The sequence below is a fragment of the Salvelinus alpinus genome, chromosome 2 (assembly GCF_045679555.1).
Source record: "Salvelinus alpinus chromosome 2, SLU_Salpinus.1, whole genome shotgun sequence".
In the NCBI taxonomy this organism is placed as follows: domain Eukaryota; kingdom Metazoa; phylum Chordata; class Actinopteri; order Salmoniformes; family Salmonidae; genus Salvelinus; species Salvelinus alpinus.
In genome coordinates this window covers 116,176,896-116,203,997 of record NC_092087.1, presented here as the reverse complement: position 1 = coordinate 116,203,997, position 27,102 = coordinate 116,176,896, and the positions used below count along the sequence as shown (strand labels likewise).

The 27,102-nt window shown below is 41.1% G+C and overlaps 1 protein-coding gene across 1 annotated transcript in view; it reads right to left on the bottom strand.

The window, feature by feature from the left end:
* The window catches only part of LOC139542266 (serine/threonine-protein kinase/endoribonuclease IRE1-like), a 62,259-nt gene extending 45,330 nt beyond the window's left edge, over positions 1-16,929 (bottom strand). The window contains exons 1-7 of the mRNA XM_071347495.1: positions 16,116-16,929; positions 11,158-11,272; positions 8,820-8,853; positions 8,242-8,314; positions 6,611-6,683; positions 5,066-5,188; positions 418-519 (exon numbers count right to left, since the gene is read on the bottom strand). Of these exons, the coding sequence (XP_071203596.1) occupies positions 418-519; positions 5,066-5,188; positions 6,611-6,683; positions 8,242-8,314; positions 8,820-8,853; positions 11,158-11,272; positions 16,116-16,271 (676 nt within the window). The 5' untranslated portion in view covers positions 16,272-16,929. The remainder of the gene's footprint in view (positions 1-417; positions 520-5,065; positions 5,189-6,610; positions 6,684-8,241; positions 8,315-8,819; positions 8,854-11,157; positions 11,273-16,115) is intronic.
* Positions 16,930-27,102: the final 10,173 nt, after the last annotated feature.

Here is a 27,102-nt window from a genome sequence, read left to right as displayed (position 1 = left end):
GTAGTACATTATATTATCATTGTGTACCTACTGTAGTATATTATATTATCATTGTGTACCTACTGTAGTACATTATATTATCATTGTATATCTACTGTAGTATATTATATTATCATTGGTTCCCTACTGTAGTACATTATATTAGCATTGTGTACCTACTGTAGTATATTATATTATCATTGTGTACCTACTGTAGTATATTATATTATCATTGTGTACCTACTGTAGTACATTATATTATCATTGTGTACATACTGCAGTATATTATATTATCATTGTGTACCTACTGTAGTACATTATATTATCATTGTGTACCTACTGTAGTATATTATATTATCATTGTGTACCTACTGTAGTATATTATATTATCATTGTGTACATAGTGTACTATATTATATTATCATTGTGTTAACGTACTGTAGTCAAGTTTCTCATCGTACGGCGGGGCAGAGTAGTCGTTGTACGTGGCGTTCCACCTCAGCTCCTGTGTCTTCGTATCGTACATCGTTATCATGTACTCTGGAATAGAAAAGAGTAGAGTACCATAAAGTAGAGTAGAACTGAGGACAGTAGGGTACAGAAGAACTGAGTAGAGTAGAGCTGAGGACAGTAGGGTACAGTAGAACTGAGTAGAGTAGGACTGAGTAGGGTACAATTGAGTAGAGTAGAACTGAGTAGAGTAGACCTGAGTAGAGTAGAACTGCGTAAAGTAGAACTGAGTAGAGTAGTACAGAGTAGAAAGGGTAGAGTAGAACTGAGTAGGGTAGAACTGAGTAGAGTAGAACTGAGTAGAGTAGAAATGAGTAGAGTAGAACTGAGTAGAGTAGAACTGAGTAGAATATGGTAGAGTAGTACTGAGTAGGGTAGAACTGAGTAGGGTAGAACTGAGTAGAATATGGTAGAGTAGAACTGAGTAGGGTAGAACTGAATAGAGTAGAACTGAGTAGAATAGGGAAGAGTAGAATTGAGTAGAGTAGAACTGAGTAAAAAGGGTAGAGTAGACCTGAGTAGAGTAGAACAGAGTAGAATGGGGTAGAGTAGAACTGAGTAAAGTAGAACTGAGTAGAAAGGGTAGAGTAGAACTGAGTAGATTATGGTAGAGTTGAACTGAGTAGGGTAGAACTGAGTAGAGTAGAACTGAGTAGGGTAGACCTGAGTAGAGTAGAACTGAGTAGAGTAGAACTGAGTAGGGTAGACCTGAGTAGATTAGAGTAAAACTGAGTAGAGTAGAACTGTGTAGGGTAGAACTGAGTAGAGTAGAACAGAGTAGAACTGAGTAGAGTAGAACTGAGTAGAGTAGAACTGAGTAGAGTAGAAATGAGTAGAATAGAACTGAGTAGAGTAGAACTGAGTAGAATATGGTAGAGTAGAACTGAGTAGGGTAGCACTGAGTAGAGTAGAACTGAGTAGAATATGGTAGAGTAGAACTGAGTAGGGTAGAACTGAATAGAGTAGAACTGAGTAGAATAGGGAAGAGTAGAATTGAGTAGAGTAGAACTGAGTAGAAAGGGTAGAGTAGACCTGAGTAGAGTAGGACTGAGTAAAATGGGGTAGAGTAGAACTGAGTAAAGTAGAACTGAGTAGAAAGGGTAGAGTAGAACTGAGTAGATTATGGTAGAGTTGAACTGAGTAGGGTAGAACTGAGTAGAGTAGAACTGAGTAGGGTAGACCTACGGTGTGTTGTAGTCAGAATACAGTAGTATTGACTAGTTACCTGTCCGTCCTACGGTGTGTTGTAGTCAGAATACAGTAGTATTGACTAGTTACCTGTCTGTCCTACGGTGTGCTGTAGTCAGAATACAGTAGTATTGACTAGTTACCTGTCCGTCCTACGGTGTGTTGTAGTCAGAATACAGTAGTATTGACTAGTTACCCGTCCGTCCTACGGTGTGTTGTAGTCAGAATACAGTAGTATTGACTAGTTACCCGTCCGTCCTACGGTGTGTTGTAGTCAGAATACAGTAGTATTGACTAGTTACCTGTCCGTCCTACGGTGTGTTGTAGTCAGAATACAGTAGTATTGACTAGTTACCTGTCCGTCCTACGGTGTGTTGTAGTCAGAATACAGTAGTATTGACTAGTTACCTGTCCGTCCTACGGTGTGTTGTAGTCAGAATACAGTAGTATTGACTAGTTACCCGTCCGTCCTACGGTGTGTTGTAGTCAGAATACAGTAGTATTGACTAGTTACCCGTCCGTCCTACGGTGTGTTGTAGTCAGAATACAGTAGTATTGACTAGTTACCTCTCCGTCCTACGGTGTGTTGTGTTGTAGTCAGAATACAGTAGTATTGACTAGTTACCTGTCCGTCCTACGGTGTGTTGTAGTCAGAATACAGTAGTATTGACTAGTTACCTCTCCGTCCTACGGTGTGTTGTGTTGTAGTCAGAATACAGTAGTATTGACTAGTTACCTGTCCGTCCTACGGTGTGTTGTAGTCAGAATACAGTAGTATTGACTAGTTACCTGTCCGTCCTACGGTGTGTTGTAGTCAGAATACAGTAGTATTGACTAGTTACCTGTCCGTCCTACGGTGTGTTGTAGTCAGAATACAGTAGTATTGACTAGTTACCCGTCCGTCCTACGGTGTGTTGTAGTCAGAATACAGTAGTATTGACTAGTTACCCGTCCGTCCTACGGTGTGTTGTAGTCAGAATACAGAAGTATTGACTAGTTACCTGTCCGTCCTACGGTGTGTTGTAGTCAGAATACAGTAGTATTGACTAGTTACCTCTCCGTCCTACGGTGTGTTGTAGTCAGAATACAGTAGTATTGACTAGTTACCCGTCCGTCCTACGGTGTGTTGTAGTCAGAATACAGTAGTATTGACTAGTTACCCGTCCGTCCTACGGTGTGTTGTAGTCAGAATACAGTAGTATTGACTAGTTACCTGTCCGTCCTACGGTGTGTTGTAGTCAGAATACAGTAGTATTGACTAGTTACCCGTCCGTCCTACGGTGTGTTGTAGTCAGAATACAGTAGTATTGACTAGTTACCCGTGCGTCCTACAGTGTGTGTTGTAGTCAGAATACAGTAGTATTGACTAGTTACCCGTCCGTCCTACGGTGTGTTGTAGTCAGAATACAGTAGTATTGACTAGTTACCTGTCCGTCCTACGGTGTGTTGTAGTCAGAATACAGTAGTATTGACTAGTTACCTCTCCGTCCTACGGTGTGTTGTAGTCAGAATACAGTAGTATTGACTAGTTACCCGTCCGTCCTACGGTGTGTTGTAATCAGAATACAGTAGTATTGACTAGTTACCCGTCCGCCCTACGGTGTGTTGTAGTCAGAATACAGTAGTATTGACTAGTTACCCGTCCGTCCTACGGTGTGTTGTATTCAGAATACAGTAGTATTGACTAGTCACCCGTCCGTCCTACGGTGTGTTGTAGTCAGAATACAGTAGTATTGACTAGTTACCCGTCCGTCCAACGGTGTGTTGTAGTCAGAATACAGTAGTATTGACTAGTTACCTGTCCGTCCTACGGTGTGTTGTAGTCAGAATACAGTAGTATTGACTAGTTACCTCTCCGTCCTACGGTGTGTTGTAGTCAGAATACAGTAGTATTGACTAGTTACCTGTCCGTCCTACGGTGTGTTGTAGTCAGAATACAGTAGTATTGACTAGTTGCCCGTCCGTCCTACGGTGTGTTGTAGTCAGAATACAGTAGTATTGACTAGTTACCCGTCCGTCCTACGGTGTGTTGTAGTCAGAATACAGTAGTATTGACTAGTTACCCGTCCGTCCTACGGTGTGTTGTAGTCAGAATACAGTAGTATTGACTAGTTACCTGTCCGTCCTACGGTGTGTTGTAGTCAGAATACAGTAGTATTGACTAGTTACCTCTCCGTCCTACGGTGTGTTGTAGTCAGAATACAGTAGTATTGACTAGTTGCCCGTCCGTCCTACGGTGTGTTGTAGTCAGAATACAGTAGTATTGACTAGTTGCCCGTCCGTCCTACGGTGTGTTGTAGTCAGAATACAGTAGTATTGACTAGTTACCCGTCCGTCCTACGGTGTGTTGTAGTCAGAATACAGTAGTATTGACTAGTTACCCGTCCGTCCTACGGTGTGTTGTAGTCAGAATACAGTAGTATTGACTAGTTACCCGTCCGTCCTACGGTGTGTTGTAGTCAGAATACAGTAGTATTGACTAGTTACCTGTCCGTCCTACGGCGTGTTGTAGTCAGAATACAGTAGTATTGACTAGTTACCTGTCCGTCCTACGGTGTGTTGTAGTCAGAATACAGTAGTATTGACTAGTTACCTGTCCGTCCTACGGTGTGTTGTAGTCAGAATACAGTAGTATTGACTAGTTACCTGTCCGTCCTACGGTGTGTTGTAGTCAGAATACAGTAGTATTGACTAGTTACCTGTCCGTCCTACGGTGTGTTGTAGTCAGAATACAGTAGTATTGACTAGTTACCTGTCCGTCCTACGGTGTGTTGTAGTCAGAATACAGTAGTATTGACTAGTTACCTGTCCGTCCTACGGTGTGTTGTAGTCAGAATACAGTAGTATTGACTAGTTACCTGTCCGTCCTACGGTGTGTTGTAGTCAGAATACAGTAGTATTGACTAGTTACCTGTCCGTCCTACGGTGTGTTGTAGTCAGAATACAGTAGTATTGACTAGTTACCCGTCCGTCCTACGGTGTGTTGTAGTCAGAATACAGTAGTATTGACTAGTTACCTGTCCGTCCTACGGTGTGTTGTAGTCAGAATACAGTAGTATTGACTAGTTACCCGTCCGTCCTACGGTGTGTTGTAGTCAGAATACAGTAGTATTGACTAGTTACCTGTCCGTCCTACGGTGTGTTGTAGTCAGAATACAGTAGTATTGACTAGTTACCTGTCCGTCCTACGGTGTGTTGTAGTCAGAATACAGTAGTATTGACTAGTTACCTGTCCGTCCTACGGTGTGTTGTAGTCAGAATACAGTAGTATTGACTAGTTACCTGTCCGTCCTACGGTGTGTTGTAGTCAGAATACAGTAGTATTGACTAGTTACCCGTCCGTCCTACGGTGTGTTGTAGTCAGAATACAGTAGTATTGACTAGTTACCTGTCCGTCCGATGTATAGCAGTGGTGCATTGGGGCAGATGGAGTCTGATGATGATGTGGAGAGGCTGGTCTGTTTCTCTCCTGTCTGGGGGTCAACCACGAACCATACATCCTGCTTCTTACCTAAACAGATACAGGTACACACAGACACACACACACACACACATTACTGATGTCCCGACAACACATTACTGATGTCCTGACAACACATTACTGATGTCCTGACAACACATTACTGATGTCCCGACAACACATTACTGATGTCCTGACAGCCTCAACACATTACTGATGTCCTGACAACACATTACTGATGTCCTGACAGCCTCAACACATTACTGATGTCCCGACAACACATTACTGATGTCCTGACAACACATTACTGATGTCCTGACAACACATTACTGATGTCCTGACAACACATTACTGATGTCCTGACAGCCTCAACACATTACTGATGTCCTGACAACACATTACTGATGTCCCGACAACACATTACTGATGTCCTGACAACACATTACTGCTGTCCTGACAACACATTACTGATGTCCTGACAACACATTACTGATGTCCTGACAACACATTACTGATGTCCTGACAACACATTACTGATATCCTGACAACACATTACTGACGTCCTGACAACACATTACTGATGTCCCGACAACACATTACTGATGTCCTGACAACACATTACTGATGTCCTGACAACACATTACTGACGTCCTGACAACACATTACTGATGTCCTGACAACACATTACTGATGTCCTGACAGCCTCAACACATTACTGATATCCTGACAACACATTACTGACGTCCCGACAACACATTACTGACGTCCTGACAACACATTACTGATGTCCTGACAACACATTACTGATGTCCCAACAACACATTACTGATGTCCTGACAACACATTACTGATGTCCTGACAACACATTACTGATGTCCTGACAACACATTACTGATGTCCTGACAACACATTACTGATGTCCTGACAACACATTACTGACGTCCTGACAACACATTACTGATGTCCCGACAACACATTACTGATGTCCTGACAACACATTACTGATGTCCTGACAACACATTACTGACGTCCTGACAACACATTACTGATGTCCCGACAACACATTACTGATGTCCTGACAACACATTACTGATGTCCTGACAACACATTACTGACGTCCTGACAACACATTACTGATGTCCCGACAACACATTACTGATGTCCTGACAACACATTACTGATGTCCTGACAACACATTACTGACGTCCTGACAACACATTACTGATGTCCTGACAACACATTACTGATGTCCTGACAACACATTACTGATGTCTTGACAACACATTACTGATGTCCTGACAACACATTACTGATGTCCTGACAGCCTCAACACATTACTGATGTCCTGACAACACATTACTGATGTCCTGACAACACATTACTGATGTCCTGACAGCCTCAACACATTACTGATGTCCTGACAGCCTCAACACATTACTGACGTCCTGACAACACATTACCGATGTCTCTCACCAGTGTAGAGGACTCCATCAGAACTCCTACAGGGAGCTGACTGGACCAGCTCTGGGATGGTGAAGGGCAGTTTCTGGAGAAATATAGACAATACTATATTATACAGTATACTATTATTATATATATTAAAATACTATATTATACAGTATACTATTATTATATATATTAAAATATTATATTATACAGTATACTATTATTATATATATTACAATACTATATTATACAGTATACTATTATTATATATATTAAAATATTATATTATACAGTATACTAGTATTATATATATTAAAATACTATATTATTAGACTGGACCAGCTCTGGGATGGTGAAGGGTAGTTTCTGGAGAAATATAGACAATACTATATTATACAGTATACTATTATTATATATATTAAAATACTATATTATACATTTTACTATTATTATATATATTAAAATACTATATTATTAGACTGGACCAGCTCTGGGATGTTGAAGGGCAGTTTCTGGAGAAATATAGACAATACAATATTATACAGTATACTATTATTATATATATTAAAATACTATATTATTAGACTGGACCAGCTCTGGGATGTTGAAGGGCAGTTTCTGGAGAAATATAGACAATACAATATTATACAGTGTACTATTATTATATATATTAAAATACTATATTACACAGTATACTATTATTATATATATTAAAATACTGTCTCTCTCTCTGTCCGTCTCTCTCACTCTCTGTCCGTCGCCCTCTCTCTCTCGCTCTCTGTCCGTCTCCCTCGCTCTCTCTCTCTGTCCATCACTCTCGCTCTCTGTCCGTCGCCCTCTCTCTCTCTGTCCGTCTCCCTCTCTCTCTCTCTCCCCGTCTCCCTCTCTCTCTCTCTGTCCGTCTCCCTCTCTCTCTCTCTCTCTGTCCGTCTCCCTCTCTCTCTCTGTCCGTCGCCCTCTCTCTCTCTCGCTCTCTGTCCGTCGCCCTCTCTCTCTCGCTCTCTGTCCGTTGCCCTCTCTCTCTCTCTCTCGGTCTCCCTCTCTCTCTCACTTTCTTTCCGTCACTCTCTCTCTCTCTCTCGCTCTGTCCATCACTCTCGCTCTCTGTCCGTCACTCTCTCTCTCTCGCTCTCTGTCCGTCACTCTCTCTCTCGCTCTCTGTCCGTTACTCCCTCTCACTCTCTGTCCGTCTCTCTCTGTTCGTCAAACTCTCCCTGTCCGTCTCTCTCTCCCTGTCCGTCTCTCTCTCCCTGTCCGTCTCTCTCTCCCTGTCCGTCTCTCTTTCCCTGTCCGTCTCTCGCTCTCTTTTCGCCTCTCTCTCCCCCGTCTTTCTCTCCCTGTCCGTCTCTCTCTCCTCCCGTCTCTCTCTCTCTCCCCCCGTCTCTCTCTCTCCCTCTCTCCCCCCCGTCTCTCCCTGTCCGTCTCTCGCTCTCTGTCCGTCACTCCCTCTCTCGCTCTCTGTTCGCCTCTCTCTCCCCCGTCTTTCTCTCCCTGTCCGTATCTCTCTCCCCCCGTCTCTCTCTCTCCCCCGTCTCTCTCCCTCTCTCCCCGTCTCTCTCTCTCCCTCCCCCCATCTCTATCTCTCTCTCCCCCCTCTCTCCCTCCCCCCGTCTCTCTCCCTCTCTCCCCCCCCGTCTCTCTCTCTCTCTCTCTCTTACCATTAGTCCTTCCTTGTGTTTTCCTCCCAGGACGTAGAGACTGCCATCGTTGGGGTCAGGGAGAAACCCTGGCCTAAAAAACACACAGTAGCAATGTTTATCAGGTGTGTGTGTGTGTGTGAGAGTGTGTCTGTGTGTGGTGTGTGTGTGTGTGTGTGTGTGTGTGTGTGTGTGTGTGTGTGTGTGTGTGTGTGTGTGTGTGTGTGTGTGGTGTGTCTGTGTGTGGGTGTGTGTGTGTGTGTGTGTGTGTGTGTGTGTGTGTGTGTGTGTGTGTGTGTGTGTGTGTGTGTTGTGTGTGGTGTGTGGTGTGTGGTGTGTGTGGTGTGTGGTGTGTGGTGTGTCTGTGGTGTGTCTGTGTGTGGTGTGTGTGGTGTGTGTGTGTGTGTGTGTGGTGTGTCTGTGTGTGGTGTGTGTGTGTGGTGTGTGTGTGTGGTGTGTGTGTGTGTGTGTGTGTGTGTGTGTGTGTGTGTGTGTGTGTGTGTGTGTGTGTGTGTGTGTGTGTGTGTGGTGTGTGTGTGTGTGTGTGTGTGTGTGTGTGTGTGTGTGTGTGTGTGTGTGTGTAGAGGAGAGTTACTCACTCAGTAAGGTAAACAGGCACCTGGATGATGGGATCTGGAAAATATTCAAGAATGATGGAATGTTCAGAATGAACAATATGTTAATTAGTTAAGGTACAAACATTAAGAACACCTTCCTAATATTGAGCTGTATATATTATTATACTATATATATATTACTATACTATACTGTAGGTATATGATATTATACTATACTATATATATTATTATGCTATATATATTACTATACTATACTGTAGGTATATATTATTATAGTATACTATATATATCATAATTTACTGTATATATTTTTATAACATATATATTACTATACTGTATATATTATTATAGTATACTGTATATATTATTATAGTATACGGTATATATTATTATAGTATACAGTATATAGTATTATACTATATATATTACTATACTATACTGTAGGTGTATACTATACTGTATATATTATTATGCTATACTGTAGGTATATATTATTATACCATACTATATATTATTATACTATATATTTTACTATACTATACTGTAGGTATATATTATTATACTATATATATATATATATTACTATACTATACTGTATATATTATTATACTATACTGTAAGTATATATTATTATAGTATACTGTATATATTATTATACTATATATATATTACTATAGTATACTGTATATATTATTATAGTATACGGTATATATTATTATAGTATACTGTATATAGTATTATACTATATATATTACTATACTATACTGTAGATGTATACTATACTGTATATATTATTATGCTATACTGTAGGTATATATTATTATACCATACTATATATTATTATACTATATATATTACTATACTATACTGTAGGTATATATTATTATACTATATATATATATATATATATATTACTATACTATACGGTATATATTATTATATACTGTAGGTATATATTATTATAGTATACTGTATATATTATTATACTATATATATTACTATACTATACTGTATATATTATTATAGTATACGGTATATATTATTATAGTATACTTTATATAGTATTATACTATATATATTACTATACTATACTGTAGATGTATACTATACTGTATATATTATTATGCTATACTGTAGGTATATATTATTATACCATACTATATATTATTATACTATATATATTACTATACTATACTGTAGGTATATATTATTATACTATATATATATATATTACTATACTATACTGTATATATTATTATACTATACTGTAGGTATATATTATTATAGTATACTGTATATATTATTATACTATATATATATTACTATAGTATACTGTATATATTATTATAGTATACGGTATATATTATTATAGTATACTGTATATAGTATTATACTATATATATTACTATACTATACTGTAGATGTATACTATACTGTATATATTATTATGCTATACTGTAGGTATATATTATTATACCATACTATATATTATTATACTATATATATTACTATACTATACTGTAGGTATATATTATTATACTATATATATATATATTACTATACTATACTGTATATATTATTATACTATACTGTAGGTATATATTATTATAGTATACTGTATATATTATTATACTATATATATTACTATACTATACTGTAGGTGTATATTATTATAGTATACTGTATATATTATTATAGTATACTGTATGTATTATTATAGTATACTGTATGTATTATTATAGTATACTGTAGGTATATATTATTATACTATACTGTAGGTATATATTATTATACTATAGTGTATATATTATTATACTATACTGTAGGTATATATTATTATACGATACTGTATATATTATTATACAATATATTATTATACTATACTGTAGGTATATATTAATATACCATACTATATATTATTATGCTATACTGTAGGTATATATTATTATACTATATATTATTATACTATACTGTAGGTATATATTATTATCCAATATATTATTATACTATACTGTAGGTATATATTATTATACTATACATTATTATACCATATATTATTATACTATACTGTAGGTATATATTATTATACTATACTATATATTATTATACTATATATTATTATACTATACAGTAGGTATATATTATTACACTATACTATATATACTGTAGGTATATATTATTATACTATACTGTAGGTATATATTATTATACAATACTGTATATATTATTATACAATACAGTATGTATTATTATACTATACTGTAGGTATATATTATTATACTATACTGTATATATTATTATACTATACTGTATATATTATTATACTATACTGTATGTGGGAGTGAGAGTGGGTGCTGACCTTCTTTGAGCGTCCATTTGATGTCTCCAGACTGCTTGGAGACAGCGTGTAGACTCCCGTCCAGAGTAGACACAAACAATAGAGACTCTGGTAGAGTTACACTCACTGACTTCACCTGGGGAGTAGAGAGAGAGAGTAGAGACTGACTTCACCTGGGGAGTAGAGAGAGAGTAGAGACTGACTTCACCTGGGGAGTAGAGACAGAGAGTAGAGACTGACTTCACCTGGGGAGTAGAGAGACAGAGAGAGTAGAGACTGACTTCACCTGGGGAGTAGAGAGAGAGAGAGTAGAGACTGACTTCACCTGGGGAGTAGAGATAGAGAGTAGAGACTGACTTCACCTGGGGAGTAGAGACAGAGTAGAGACTGACTTCACCTGGGGGGTAGAGACAGAGTAGAGACTGACTTCACCTGGGGAGTAGAGAGAGAGAGTAGAGACTGACTTCACCTGGGGAGTAGAGAGAGAGAGTAGAGACTGACTTCACCTGGAGAGCAGAGAGAGAGAGTAGAGACTGACTTCACCTGGGGAGTAGAGACAGAGTAGAGACTGACTTCACCTGGGGAGTAGAGACAGAGAGTAGAGACTGACTTCACCTGGGGAGTAGAGAGACAGAGAGAGTAGAGACTGACTTCACCTGGGGAGTAGAGAGAGAGAGAGTAGAGACTGACTTCACCTGGGGAGTAGAGAGAGAGAGAGTAGAGACTGACTTCACCTGGGGAGTAGAGAGAGAGAGTAGAGACTGACTTCACCTGGGGAGTAGAGACAGAGTAGAGACTGACTTCACCTGGGGGGTAGAGACAGAGTAGAAACTGACTTCACCTGGGGAGTAGAGAGAGAGTAGAGACTGACTTCACCTGGGGAGTAGAGAGAGAGAGTAGAGACTGACTTCACCTGGGGAGTAGAGAGAGAGAGAGTAGATACTGACTTCACCTGGGGAGTAGAGAGAGAGTAGAGACTGACTTCACCTGGGGAGTAGAGAGAGAGAGTAGAGACTGACTTCACCTGGGGAGTAGAGAGAGAGAGTAGAGACTGACTTCACCTGGGGAGTAGAGAGAGAGAGAGTAGAGACTGACTTTACCTGGGGAGTATAGAGAGAGAGTAGAGACTGACTTCAACTGGGGAGTAAAGAGAGAGAGAGTAGAGACTGACTTCACCTGGGGAGTAGAGAGAGAGAGTAGAGACTGACTTCACCTGGGGAGTAGAGAGAGAGAGTAGAGACTGACTTCACCTGGGGAGTAGAGAGCGAGAGTAGAGACTGACTTCACCTGGGGAGTAGAGAGAGAGAGTAGAGACTGACTTCACCTGGGGAGTCGAGAGAGAGTTGTTATAACAGACACATACAGTATTATAGATAGATAGATAGATAAATAGATAGATAGATAGATAGATAGATAGATAGATAGATAGATAGATAGATAGATAGATAGATAGATAGATAGATAGATAGATAGATAGATAGATAGATAGATAGATAGATAGATAGATAGATAGATAGATAGATAGATAGATAGATAGATAGATAGATAGATAGATAGATTAGATAGATTAGATAGATTAGATAGATAGTCTGGTCCTCTCATATATAATGTACAACTCCCTTCACAGAACAGCACAAACTGACTCTAACCAGAATAGAAAGAGGAGTGGGAGGCCCCGGTGCACAACTGAGCAAGAGGACAAGTACATTAGAGTGCCTAGTTTGAGAAACAGACGCCTCACAAGTCCTCAACTGGAGGCTTCATTAAATAGTAAAACCCCAGTCTCAACATCAACAGTGAAGAGGCGACACTGGGATGCTGGCCTTCTAGGCAGAGTTGCAAAGAAAAAGCCATATCTCAGACTGGCCAATAACAATAAAAGATTAAGATGGGCAAAAGAACACAGACACTGGACAGAGGAACTCTGCCTAGAAGGCCAGCATCCTCGAGTCGCCTCTTCACTGTTGACATTGAGACTGGTGTTTTTGCAGGTACTATTGTATTAAGTCTCGTTTTTACATCCATTGAGAATGACAATATTTCCTCAGTGTATCTGAAACATCTTTCCAGCTCTCTCTCCCTCACTCAGAGTGAAACAAAGTCACGCTCTGTGGAAACATCAGAAAATAGGCCTACCTGATTACTGATTATCCCTTGAACAAATAGCCTACAGCTATTCTGAGCTCACTGGTGCAGGAAACTGAGGGCCCAGAATATTTTACTGTAGTGCCTTGTTGCAAACAGGATGCATGTTTTGGAATATTTTTTTATTCTGTACAGACTTCCTTCTTTTCACTCTGTCAATTCGGTTAGTATTGTGGAGTAACTACAGTGTTGTTGACCCATCCTCAGTTTTCTCCTATCCCAGCCATTAAACTCTGTAACTGTTTTAAAAGTCACCATTGGTCTCATGGTGAAAATCCCTGAGTGGTTTCCTTCCTCTCCGGCAACTGAGTTAGGAAGGACGCCTGTATCTTTGTAGTGACTGGGTGTATTGATACACCATCCAGACTGCTGAACGTGGAACACTTGAATATGATTTGTATCGATGACACGATGCCTTTTGTTCTGACTCGGTACAAGCCTCTTGGTTCTGTCTGATTAGAATATAAAACGGGTCTCCTTCTGTCCTGGAGATGAACATTTGGTTCTGTCTGATTAGAATATAAAACGGGTCTGCTTCTGTTCTGGAGGGGAACATTTGGTTCTGTCTGATTAGAATATAAAACGGGTCTCCTTCTGTTCTGGAGAGGAACATTTGGTTCTGTCTGATTAGAATATAAAACGGGTCTCCTTCTGTTCTGGAGGGGAACATTTGGTTCTGTCTGATTAGAATATAAAACGGGTCTCCTTCTGTTCTGGAGAGGAACATTTGGTTCTGTCTGATTAGAATATAAAACGGGTCTCCTTCTGTTCTGGAGGGGAACATTTGGTTCTGTCTGATTAGAATATAAAACGGGTCTCCTTCTGTCCTGGAGGTGAACATTTGGTTCTGTCTGATTAGAATATAAAACGGGTCTCCTTCTGTTCTGGAGGTGAACATTTGGTTCTGTCTGATTAGAATATAAAACGGGTCTCCTTCTGTCCTGGAGAGGAACATTTGGTTCTGTCTGATTAGAATATAAAACGGGTCTCCTTCTGTTCTGGAGGTGAACATTTGGTTCTGTCTGATTAGAATATAAAACGGGTCTCTTTCTGTTCTGGAGGTGAACATTTGGTTCTGTCTGATTAGAATATAAAACGGGTCTCCTTCTGTCCTGGAGGGGAACATTTGGTTCTGTCTGATTAGAATATAAAACGGGTCTGCTTCTGTTCTGGAGGGGAACATTTGGTTCTGTCTGATTAGAATATAAAACGGGTCTCCTTCTGTCCTGGAGAGGAACATTTGGTTCTGTCTGATTAGAATATAAAACGGGTCTCCTTCTGTTCTGGAGGGGAACATTTGGTTCTGTCTGATTAGAATATAAAACGGGTCTGCTTCTGTTCTGGAGGGGAACATTTGGTTCTGTCTGATTAGAATATAAAACGGGTCTCCTTCTGTTCTGGAGAGGAACATTTGGTTCTGTCTGATTAGAATATAAAACGGGTCTCCTTCTGTTCTGGAGGGGAACATTTGGTTCTGTCTGATTAGAATATAAAACGGGTCTGCTTCTGTTCTGGAGGGGAACATTTGGTTCTGTCTGATTAGAATATAAAACGGGTCTGCTTCTGTTCTGGAGAGGAACATTTGGTTCTGTCTGATTAGAATATAAAACGGGTCTCCTTCTGTCCTGGAGAGGAACATTTGGTTCTGTCTGATTAGAATATAAAACGGGTCTGCTTCTGTTCTGGAGAGGAACATTTGGTTCTGTCTGATTAGAATATAAAACGGGTCTGCTTCTGTTCTGGAGATGAACCTTTGGTTCTGTCTGATTAGAATATAAAACGGGTCTGCTTCTGTTCTGGAGAGGAACATTTGGTTCTGTCTGATTAGAATATAAAACGGGTCTGCTTCTGTTCTGGAGGGGAACATTTGGTTCTGTCTGATTAGAATATAAAACGGGTCTCCTGTTCTGGAGATGAACATTTGGTTCTGTCTGATTAGAATATAAAACGGGTCTCCTTCTGTTCTGGTGATGTCTCTGTAAATTATTGTATTTAAACTGGATTGATCTTTGATTGACTGTTATCAACAACTGCTCTCCCTTTTTGTTGGTTCACCTGGAATGGAAATGTTTGTTACACCAGGACATCCTGATTCCCAGACTGATTCCCCTCTCCTTTTCAGCAAAGAGACCGCTTACCACATGTTGTGTGTGTGTGTGTGTGTGTGTGTGTGTGTGTGTGTGTGTGTGTGTGTGTGTGTGTGTGTGTGTGTGTGTGTGTGTGTGTGTGTGTGTGTGTGTGTGTGTGTGTGTGTGTGTGTGTGTTAACCGCGACACTCCTATATTTACTCACCAAGGGGTGGCATCATAGAACCGGACTCTGTGCCTTAAAGGGATATGTGGTAATTTAACAAGGAATGTCCACACGCGTTTCATTGTTCAATGTCTTTACTTGTAAACTACAGAATATAAAAGGCATCCAAACGGTAGAAGGCAGGAGCGCGATATGCCGTCTGATGTCTCCTTAGTTACGTTACTGACTACAACTTTAGACAGGTAACTATAACGGATGACATTTTTTTAAAGTAACCTACACAGAACAGGACAGGACAGGACAGACAGACAGGAGAGACAGACAGGAGGGGGTTTTACGTTCATTTCCAGCCTACTTTTCTTCAAGTGTATGAGAGTCCTCCCTCTCTGTCTGTCTCTCTCTCTGTCTCTCTCTCTCGCTCTCGCTCTCTCTCTCTCTCTCTCTCTTTGTACGTGTTCCCGAAATAGACCAACCGGACAGTGGCACCGTACCCAGCGAGCCACACACGCGCAGTAGGGTCTGCCCCCCACCCCTCCCTCCCCTCCCCGCCCATAAACAAGTAAACAACAACAAACACTCACCTGTAAGTCGGTTCCTTCCCAAGACAGCAGCAACATCAGCAGCAGGAGGCAGCGTGCTAACTTCCCCATGGTTGTAGATCTACGACCGGGAATCTCGATCAACGGAAATAAACGTGTTAAACGTACGAGAACAGAGGTCAACTTTCTGCCGTCCATTTGGTCACACAGCGACAGGGCTTCGTTTGTTGAACATTTTATAAGTCTTCTTTCAGATCGACGTGGGGGGGGGGGTTTATTAAATAAAACGTGTGTAACAAATTATGGATAGAAGTAGATCAGAGATCGGACCATCACAACAATACCGACTGCAGGTAACGACTAACGACGAGCCCCCACCATTACGGTTTCCGTGTTGGAACGGATCCTGTGACGTCAGTTAGAGAGGGTGTCCTTGGTTCTCGTCGCTCGGTAGGCGGTCAGGACCTAAGGATTGGTCCAAAACACTGGCTCACAATAGTTCAATAACAGAGAAGACAGTAGTTGTATGTGTGTGTGTGTGCTGCTATGTTAATAATTTTAACTATCAAGTAGATGCTGGCGGTTTTTCCTCACCAACATAAAGTATATAACTCAGGCTACACCGCGCAATGCGACCTGCTGTCAAATCATGTGGGCCTGGCCACTCCCTCTTGTTTGATTGACGGCCGTTCCAGCCAATGGTAAAAGGAGAGTTGGACTGTAACGGGGGGCGGGGTTTAGAATGAGCTCGACGTCACGTTAGAACACGTGGAAACGGCAATGTGGCTCGCGGCTTTGTGATCACTGCAACACGCGACTCGTTCAGGTGAAAGAGAATAGTGGCAGAACAGAGAGGAGACTTCTATCCCTTTATTAAGCTCCCTCTCTCTGTCCCTTTATTAAGCTCCCTCTCTCTATCCATTTATTAAGCTCTCCCTCTATCCCTTTATTAAGCTCCCTCTCTCTGTCCCTTTATTAAGCTCCCTCTCTCTCTCTCTCCCTTTATTAAGCTCTCTCTCTACCCCTCTCTCTCTCTCTCTTTCTCTCTCTCTCTCCCTTTATTAAGCTCTCTGTCTCTCAATTCAATTTCAATTCAAGGGGCTTTATTGGCATGGGAAACATGTGTTAACATTGCCAAAGCAAGTGAGGTAGATAATATACAAAAGTGAAATAAACAATACAAATTAACAGTAAACATTACACATACAGAAGTTTCAAAGCAATAAAGACATTACAAGTGTCATATTATATATATATACAGTGTTGTAGCAATGTACAAATGGTTAAAGCACACAAGTTAAAATAAATAAACATAAATATGGGTTGTATTTACAATGGTGTTTGTTCTTCACTGGTTGCCCTTTTCTTGTGGCAACAGGTCACAAATCTTGCTGCTGTGATGGCACACTGTGGAATTTCACCCAGTAGATATGGGAGTTTATCATAATTGGATTTGGTTTCGAATTCTTTGTGGATCTGTGTAATCTGAGGGAAATATGTGTCTCTAATATGGTCATACATTGGGCAGGAGTTTAGGAAGTGCAGCTCAGTTTCCACCTCATTTTGTGGGCAGTGTGCACATAGCCTGTCTTCTCTTGAGAGCCATGTCTGCCTACGGCGGCCTTTCTCAATAGCAAGGCTATGCTCACTAGTCTCTCTCTCTCTCCCTTTATTAAGCTCTCTCCCTCTCTCTCCCTTTATTAAGCTCTCTCTCTCTCTCTCTCTCCCTTTATTCCGCTCCCTCTCTCTCCCTTTATTAAGCTCCCTCTCTCTCTCTCCCTTTATTAATCTCTCTCTCTCTCTATCCCTTTATTACGCTCCCTCTCTCTCCCTTTATTAAGCTCTCTCTCCCTTTATTAAGCTCTCTCTCTCTATCCCTTTATTAAGTTCCCTCTCTCTCTCCCTTTATTAATCTCTCTCTCTCTCCCTTTATTAAGCTCACTCTCTCCCTTTATTAAGCTCCCTCTCTCTCCCTTTATTAAGCTCCCTCTCTCTCCCTTTATTAATCTCTCTCTCTCTCTCTCTCTCCCTTTATTAAGCTCCCTCTCTCCCTTTATTAAGCTCTCTCCCTCTCTCTCCCTTCATTAAGGTCTCTCTCCCTTTATTAAGCTCTCTCTCTCTATCCCTTTATTAAGCTCTCTCCCTCTCTCTCCCTTTATTAAGCTCTCTCTCTATCCCTTTATTAAGCTCCCTCTCTCTATCCCTTTTTTAATCTCTCTCTCTCTCTCTCTCTCAGTATGTTTATGTAGGTAGAGTTATTAAAGTGACTATGCATAGATGACAACAGAGTGTGGCATTGGTGTAGAGGGGAGGGGGAGGGGGGCAATGCAAATAGTCTGGGTAGCCATTTGACTAGATGTTCAGGAGTCTTATGGCTTGGGGGTAGAAGCTGTTTAGAAGCCTGTTGGACCTAGACTTGGTGCTCCGGTACCGCTTGCCGTGCGGTAGCAGAGAGAACAGTCTATGACTGGGGTGACTGGAGTCTTTGACAACTTTTAGGGCCTTCCTCTGACACCGCCTGGTATAGAGGTCCTGGATGGCAGGAAGCTTGGCCTTAGTGATGTACTGGGCTGTTCTACTACATGGAATTGTTTTAATAAGGTCATACTTTCTTAAAACAATTCCAACGATAATTTTGCTATTTGATTTAGAATTTTACCACCCCGTTAAGTATTAAAAAATATCTAGAAAAAAAATATTTGATGAAAAATACTTTTTGTCCTTACTAGTTAACCCATTAGCCAATAGAAACACATTGAATAACAGATAGTCCTTACTGCTATTAGCCAATAGAAACACATTGAATAACAGATAGTCCTTACTGCTATTAGCCAATAGAAACACATTGAATAACAGTCCTTACTGCTATTAGCCAATAGAAACACATTGAATAACAGATAGTCCTTACTGCTATTAGCCAATAGAAACACATTGAATAACAGTCCTTACTGCTATTAGCCAATAGAAACACACTGAATAACAGATAGTCCTTACTGCTATTAGCCAATAGAAACACATTGAATAACAGATAGTCCTTACTGCTATTAGCCAATAGAAACACATTGAACAACAGATAGTCCTTACTGCTATTAGCCAATAGAAACACATTGAATAACAGATAGTCCTTACTGCTATTAGCCAATAGAAACACATTGAATAACAGATAGTCCTTACTGCTATTAGCCAATAGAAACACACTGAATAACAGTCCTTACTGCTATTAGCCAATAGAAACACATTGAATAACAGATAGTCCTTACTGCTATTAGCCAATAGAAACACATTGAATAACAGATAGTCCTTACTGCTATTAGCCAATAGAAACACATTGAATAACAGATAGTCCTTACTGCTATTAGCCAATAGAAACACATTGAATAACAGATAGTCCTTACTGCTATTAGCCAATAGAAACACATTGAATAACAGATAGTCCTTACTGCTATTAGCCAATAGAAACACAATGAATAACAGATGGTCCTTACTGCTATTAGCCAATAGAAACACATTGAATAACAGATAGTCCTTACTGCTATTAGCCAATAGAAACACATTGAATAACAGACAGTCCTTACTGCTATTAGCCAATAGAAACACATTGAATAACAGTCCTTACTGCTATTAGCCAATAGAAACACATTGAATAACAGATAGTCCTTACTGCTATTAGCCAATAGAAACACATTGAATAACAGATGGTCCTTACTGCTATTAGCCAATAGAAACACATTGAATAACAGTCCTTACTGCTATTAGCCAATAGAAACACATTAAATAACAGACAGTCCTTACTGCTATTAGCCAATAGAAACACATTGAATAACAGATAGTCCTTACTGCTATTAGCCAATAGAAACACATTGAATAACAGACAGTCCTTCCTGCTATTAGCCAATAGAAACACATTGAATAACAGATAGTCCTTACTGCTATTAGCCAATAGAAACACATTGAATAACAGATAGTCCTTACTGCTATTAGCCAATAGAAACACATTGAATAACAGATAGTCCTTACTGCTATTAGCCAATAGAAACACATTGAATAAAAGACAGTCCTTCCTGCTATTAGCCAATAGAAACACATTGAATAACAGACAGTCCTTCCTGCTATTAGCCAATAGAAACACATTGAATAACAGATAGTCCTTACTGCTATTAGCCAATAAAAACACATTGAATAACAGATAGTCCTTACTGCTATTAGCCAATAGAAACACATTGAATAACAGATAGTCCTTACTGCTATTAGCCAATAGAAACACATTGGATAACAGTCCTTACTGCTATTAGCCAATAGAAACACATTGAATAACAGACAGTCCTTCCTGCTATTACTCAATAGAAACACATTGAATAACAGATAGTCCTTACTGCTATTAGCCAATAGAAACACATTGGATAACAGTCCTTACTGCTATTAGCCAATAGAAACACATTGAATAACAGACAGTCCTTACTGCTATTAGCCAATAGAAACACATTGGATAACAGTCCTTACTGCTATTAGCCAATAGAAACACATTGAATAACAGACAGTCCTTCCTGCTATTAGCCAATAGAAACACATTGAATAACAGATAGTCCTTACTGCTATTAGCCAATAGAAACACATTGGATAACAGTCCTTACTGCTATTAGCCAATAGAAACACATTGAATAACAGACAGTCCTTCCTGCTATTAGCCAATAGAAACACATTGAATAACAGATAGTCCTTACTGCTATTAGCCAATAGAAACACATTGGATAACAGTCCTTACTGCTATTAGCCAATAGAAACACATTGAATAACAGATAGTCCTTACTGCTATTAGCCAATAGAAACACATGGAACAACAGATAGTCCTTACTGCTATTAGCCAATAGAAACACATGGAATAACAGACAGTCCTTACTGCTATTAGCCAATAGAAACACACTGAATAACAGATAGTCCTTACTGCTATTAGCCAATAGAAACACATTGAATAACAGATAGTCCTTACTGCTATTAGCCAATAGAAACACATTGAATAACAGACAGTCCTTACTGCTATTAGCCAATAGAAACACACTGAATAACAGATAGTCCTTACTGCTATTAGCCAATAGAAACACATTGAATAACAGATAGTCCTTACTGCTATTAGCCAATAGAAACACATTGAATAACAGATAGTCCTTCCTGCTATTAGCCAATAGAAACACATTGAATAACAGATAGTCCTTACTGCTATTAGCCAATAGAAACACATTGCATAACAGATAGTCCTTACTGCTATTAGCCAATAGAAACACATTGAATAACAGATAGTCCTTACTGCTATTAGCCAATAGAAACACATTGAATAACAGACCTTCCTGCTATTAGCCAATAGAAACACATTGAATAACAGATAGTCCTTACTGCTATTAGCCAATAGAAACACATTAAATAACAGATAGTCCTTACTGCTATTAGCCAATAGAAACACATTGAATAACAGATAGTCCTTACTGCTATTAGCCAATAGAAACACATTGAATAACAGATAGTCCTTACTGCTATTAGCCAATAGAAACACATTGAATAACAGTCCTTACTGCTATTAGCCAATATAAACACATTGAATAACAGACAGTCCTTCCTGCTATTAGCCAATAGAAACACATTGAATAACAGATAGTCCTTACTGCTATTAGCCAATAGAAACACATTGAATAACAGTCCTTACTGCTATTAGCCAATAGAAACACATTGAATAACAGATAGTCCTTACTGCTATTAGCCAATAGAAACACATTGAATAACAGACTGTCCTTACTGCTCTTAGCCAATAGAAACACATTGAATAACAGTCCTTACTGCTATTAGCCAATAGAAACACATTGAATAACAGATAGTCCTTACTGCTATTAGCCAATAGAAACACATTGAATAACAGATAGTCCTTACTGCTATTAGCCAATAGAAACACATTGAATAACAGTCCTTACTGCTATTAGCCAATAGAAACACATTGAATAACAGACAGTCCTTACTGCTATTAGCCAATAGAAACACATTGAATAACAGATAGTCCTTACTGCTATTAGCCAATAGAAACACATTGAATAACAGATAGTCCTTACTGTCCGCACTCGCACTTTGGTCCGCAGGTAGTATAACTTTTCATTACATTTCATTACATTTCATTATAGTACAACGGTTTAATTTGTCTAATCTTAGCAATTTCTTCTTAGCTAGCTACATAGCCGTCTTTGTATCAAAGATAATTGCGTAATTATCGTATTTCGTCGTCCTAACGCAGTCTACACTGCTATCTGCCATCTGCCCAGCAGCTAGCCAGCTAGCAAACGTCCACCGTCTACCGAATAGCAGCACTTTGGTCCGCAGGTAGTATAACTTTTCATTACATTTCATTACATTTCATTATAGTACAACGGTTTAATTTGTCTAATCTTAGCAATTTCTTCTTAGCTAGCTACATAGCCGTCTTTGTATCAAAGATAATTGTGTAGTCTAGAGCGATTTTCTAGGTTAGCTAGCCAGCTATTGTCGTTCTTTTAACGCAACGTAACGTAATCAACACTGAATTATAGTCCCCGAATAGCAGCACTGTAGATACTATTACACTCAACGGAACGACTTGATTAGTGTAGTGTCAACAACGCAGCCACTGCCAGCTAGCCTACAAAGTCAACAACTGCCAGCTAGCCTACAAAGTCAACAACGCAGCCACTGCCAGCTAGCCTACTTCAGCAGTACTGTATCATCTTAATCATTTTAGTCAATAAGATTCTTGCTACGTAAGCTTAACTTTCTGAACATTCGAGACGCGTAGTCCACTTGCCACTCCAATCTCCTTTGCATTAGCGTAGTCTCTTCTGTAGCCTGTCAACTATGTGTCTGTCTATCCCTGTTCTCTCCTCTCTGCACAGACCATACAAACGCTCCACACCGCGTGGCATCGGCCACCCTAATCTGGTGGTCCCAGCGCGCACGACCCACGTGGAGTTCCAGGTCTCCGGTAGCCTCTGGAACTGCCGATCTGCGGCCAACAAGGCAGAGTTCATCTCAGCCTATGCCTCCCTCCAGTCCCTCGACTTCCTGGCACTGACGGAAACATGGATCACCACAGATAACACTGCTACTCCTACTGCTCTCTCTTCGTCCGCCCACGTGTTCTCGCACACCCCGAGAGCTTCTGGTCAGCGGGGTGGTGGCACCGGGATCCTCATCTCTCCCAAGTGGTCATTCTCTCTTTCTCCCCTTACCCATCTGTCTATCGCCTCCTTTGAATTCCATGCTGTCACAGTTACCAGCCCTTTCAAGCTTAACATCCTTATCATTTATCGCCCTCCAGGTTCCCTCGGAGAGTTCATCAATGAGCTCGATGCCTTGATTAGCTCCTTTCCTGAGGACGGCTCACCTCTCACAGTTCTGGGCGACTTTAACCTCCCCACGTCTACCTTTGACTCATTCCTCTCTGCCTCCTTCTTTCCACTCCTCTCCTCTTTTGACCTCACCCTCTCACCTTCCCCCCCTACTCACAAGGCAGGCAATACGCTCGACCTCATCTTTACTAGATGCTGTTCTTCCACTAACCTCATTGCAACTCCCCTCCAAGTCTCCGACCACTACCTTGTATCCTTTTCCCTCTCGCTCTCATCCAACACTTCCCACACTGCCCCTACTCGGATGGTATCGCGCCGTCCCAACCTTCGCTCTCTCTCCCCCGCTACCCTCTCCTCTTCCATCCTATCATCTCTTCCCTCTGCTCAAACCTTCTCCAACCTATCTCCTGATTCTGCCTCCTCAACCCTCCTCTCCTCCCTTTCTGCATCCTTTGACTCTCTATGTCCCCTATCCTCCAGGCCGGCTCGGTCCTCCCCTCCCGCTCCGTGGCTCGACGACTCATTGCGAGCTCACAGAACAGGGCTCCGGGCAGCCGAGCGGAAATGGAGGAAAACTCGCCTCCCTGCGGACCTGGCATCCTTTCACTCCCTCCTCTCTACATTTTCCTCTTCTGTCTCTGCTGCTAAAGCCACTTTCTACCACTCTAAATTCCAAGCATCTGCCTCTAACCCCAGGAAGCTCTTTGCCACCTTCTCCTCCCTCCTGAATCCTCCTCCCCCTCCCCCCCCCTCCTCCCTCTCTGCAGATGACTTCGTCAACCATTTTGAAAAGAAGGTCGACGACATCCGATCCTCGTTTGCTAAGTCAAACGACACCGCTGGTTCTGCTCACACTGCCCCACCCTGTGCTCTGACCTCTTTCTCCCCTCTCTCTCCAGATGAAATCTCGCGTCTTGTGACGGCCGGCCGCCCAACAACCTGCCCGCTTGACCCTATCCCCTCCTCTCTTCTCCAGACCATTTCCGGAGACCTTCTCCCTTACCTCACCTCGCTCATCAACTCATCCCTGACCGCTGGCTACGTCCCTTCCGTCTTCAAGAGAGCGAGAGTTGCACCCCTTCTGAAAAAACCTACACTCGATCCCTCCGATGTCAACAACTACAGACCAGTATCCCTTCTTTCTTTTCTCTCCAAAACTCTTGAACGTGCCGTCCTTGGCCAGCTCTCCCGCTATCTCTCTCAGAATGACCTTCTTGATCCAAATCAGTCAGGTTTCAAGACTAGTCATTCAACTGAGACTGCTCTTCTCTGTATCACGGAGGCGCTCCGCACTGCTAAAGCTAACTCTCTCTCCTCTGCTCTCATCCTTCTAGACCTATCGGCTGCCTTCGATACTGTGAACCATCAGATCCTCCTCTCCACCCTCTCCGAGTTGGGCATCTCCGGCGCGGCCCACGCTTGGATTGCGTCCTACCTGACAGGTCGCTCCTACCAGGTGGCGTGGCGAGAATCTGTCTCCTCACCACGTGCTCTCACCACTGGTGTCCCCCAGGGCTCTGTTCTAGGCCCTCTCCTATTCTCGCTATACACCAAGTCACTTGGTTCTGTCATAACCTCACATGGTCTCTCCTATCATTGCTATGCAGACGACACACAACTAATCTTCTCCTTTCCCCCTTCTGATGACCAGGTGGCGAATCGCATCTCTGCATGTCTGGCAGACATATCAGTGTGGATGACGGATCACCACCTCAAGCTGAACCTCGGCAAGACGGAGCTGCTCTTCCTCCCGGGGAAGGACTGCCCGTTCCATGATCTCGCCATCACGGTTGACAACTCCATTGTGTCCTCCTCCCAGAGCGCTAAGAACCTTGGCGTGATCCTGGACAACACCCTGTCGTTCTCAACCAACATCAAGGCGGTGGCCCGTTCCTGTAGGTTCATGCTCTACAACATCCGCAGAGTACGACCCTGCCTCACACAGGAAGCGGCGCAGGTCCTAATCCAGGCACTTGTCATCTCCCGTCTGGATTACTGCAACTCGCTGTTGGCTGGGCTCCCTGCCTGTGCCATTAAACCCCTACAACTCATCCAGAACGCCGCAGCCCGTCTGGTGTTCAACCTTCCCAAGTTCTCTCACGTCACCCCGCTCCTCCGCTCTCTCCACTGGCTTCCAGTTGAAGCTCGCATCCGCTACAAGACCATGGTGCTTGCCTACGGAGCTGTGAGGGGAACGGCACCTCAGTACCTCCAGGCTCTGATCAGGCCCTACACCCAAACAAGGGCACTGCGTTCATCCACCTCTGGCCTGCTCGCCTCCCTACCACTGAGGAAGTACAGTTCCCGCTCAGCCCAGTCAAAACTGTTCGCTGCTCTGGCCCCCCAATGGTGGAACAAACTCCCTCACGACGCCAGGACAGCGGAGTCAATCACCACCTTCCGGAGACACCTGAAACCCCACCTCTTTAAGGAATACCTAGGATAGGATAAAGCAATCCTTCTCACTCCCCCCCCCCTTAAAAGATTTAGATGCACTATTGTAAAGTGGCCGTTCCACTGGATGTCATAAAGTGAATGCACCAATTTGTAAGTCGCTCTGGATAAGAGCGTCTGCTAAATGACTTAAATGTTAATGTTAAATGTTACTGCTATTAGCCAATAGAAACACATTCAATAACAGTCCTTACTGCTATTAGCCAATAGAAACACATTGAATAACAGATAGTCCTTACTGCTATTAGCCAATAGAAACACATTGAATAACAGATAGTCCTTACTGCTTCTACACCTGCATTACTAGCTGTTTGGGGTTTTAGGCTGGGTGTCTGTACAGCACTTCGAGATATTAGCTGATGTACGAAGGGCTATATAAAATAAAATTGATTGATTGATTGATTGCTATTAGCCAATATAAACACATTGAATAACAGATAGTCCTTCCTGCTGTTAGCCAATAGAAACACATTGAATAACAGATAGTCCTTACTGCTATTAGCCAATAGAAACACATTGAATAACAGACAGTCCATCCTGCTATTAGCCAATAGAAACACATTGAATAACAGATAGTCCTTACTGCTATTAGCCAATAGAAACACATTGAATAACAGATAGTCCTTACTGCTATTAGCCAATAGAAACACATTGAATAACAGATAGTCCTTACTGCTATTAGCCAATAGAAACACATTGAATAACAGACAGTCCTTACTGCTATTAGCCAATAGAAACACATTGAATAACAGTCCTTACTGCTATTAGCCAATAGAAACACATTGAATAACAGATAGTCCTTCCTGCTGTTAGCCAATAGAAACACATTGAATAACAGTCCTTACTGCTATTAGCCAATAGAAACACATTGAATAACAGATAGTCCTTACTGCTATTAGCCAATAGAAACACATTGAATAACAGATAGTCCTTACTGCTATTAGCCAATAGAAACACATTGAATAACAGATAGTCCTTCCTGCTGTTAGCCAATAGAAACACATTGAATAACAGATAGTCCTTACTGCTATTAGCCAATAGAAACACATTGAATAACAGATAGTCCTTACTGCTATTAGCCAATAGAAACACATTGAATAACAGATAGTCCTTACTGCTATTAGCCAATAGAAACACATTGAATAACAGATAGTCCTTACTGCTATTAGCCAATAGAAACACATTGAATAACAGACAGTCCTTACTGCTATTAGCCA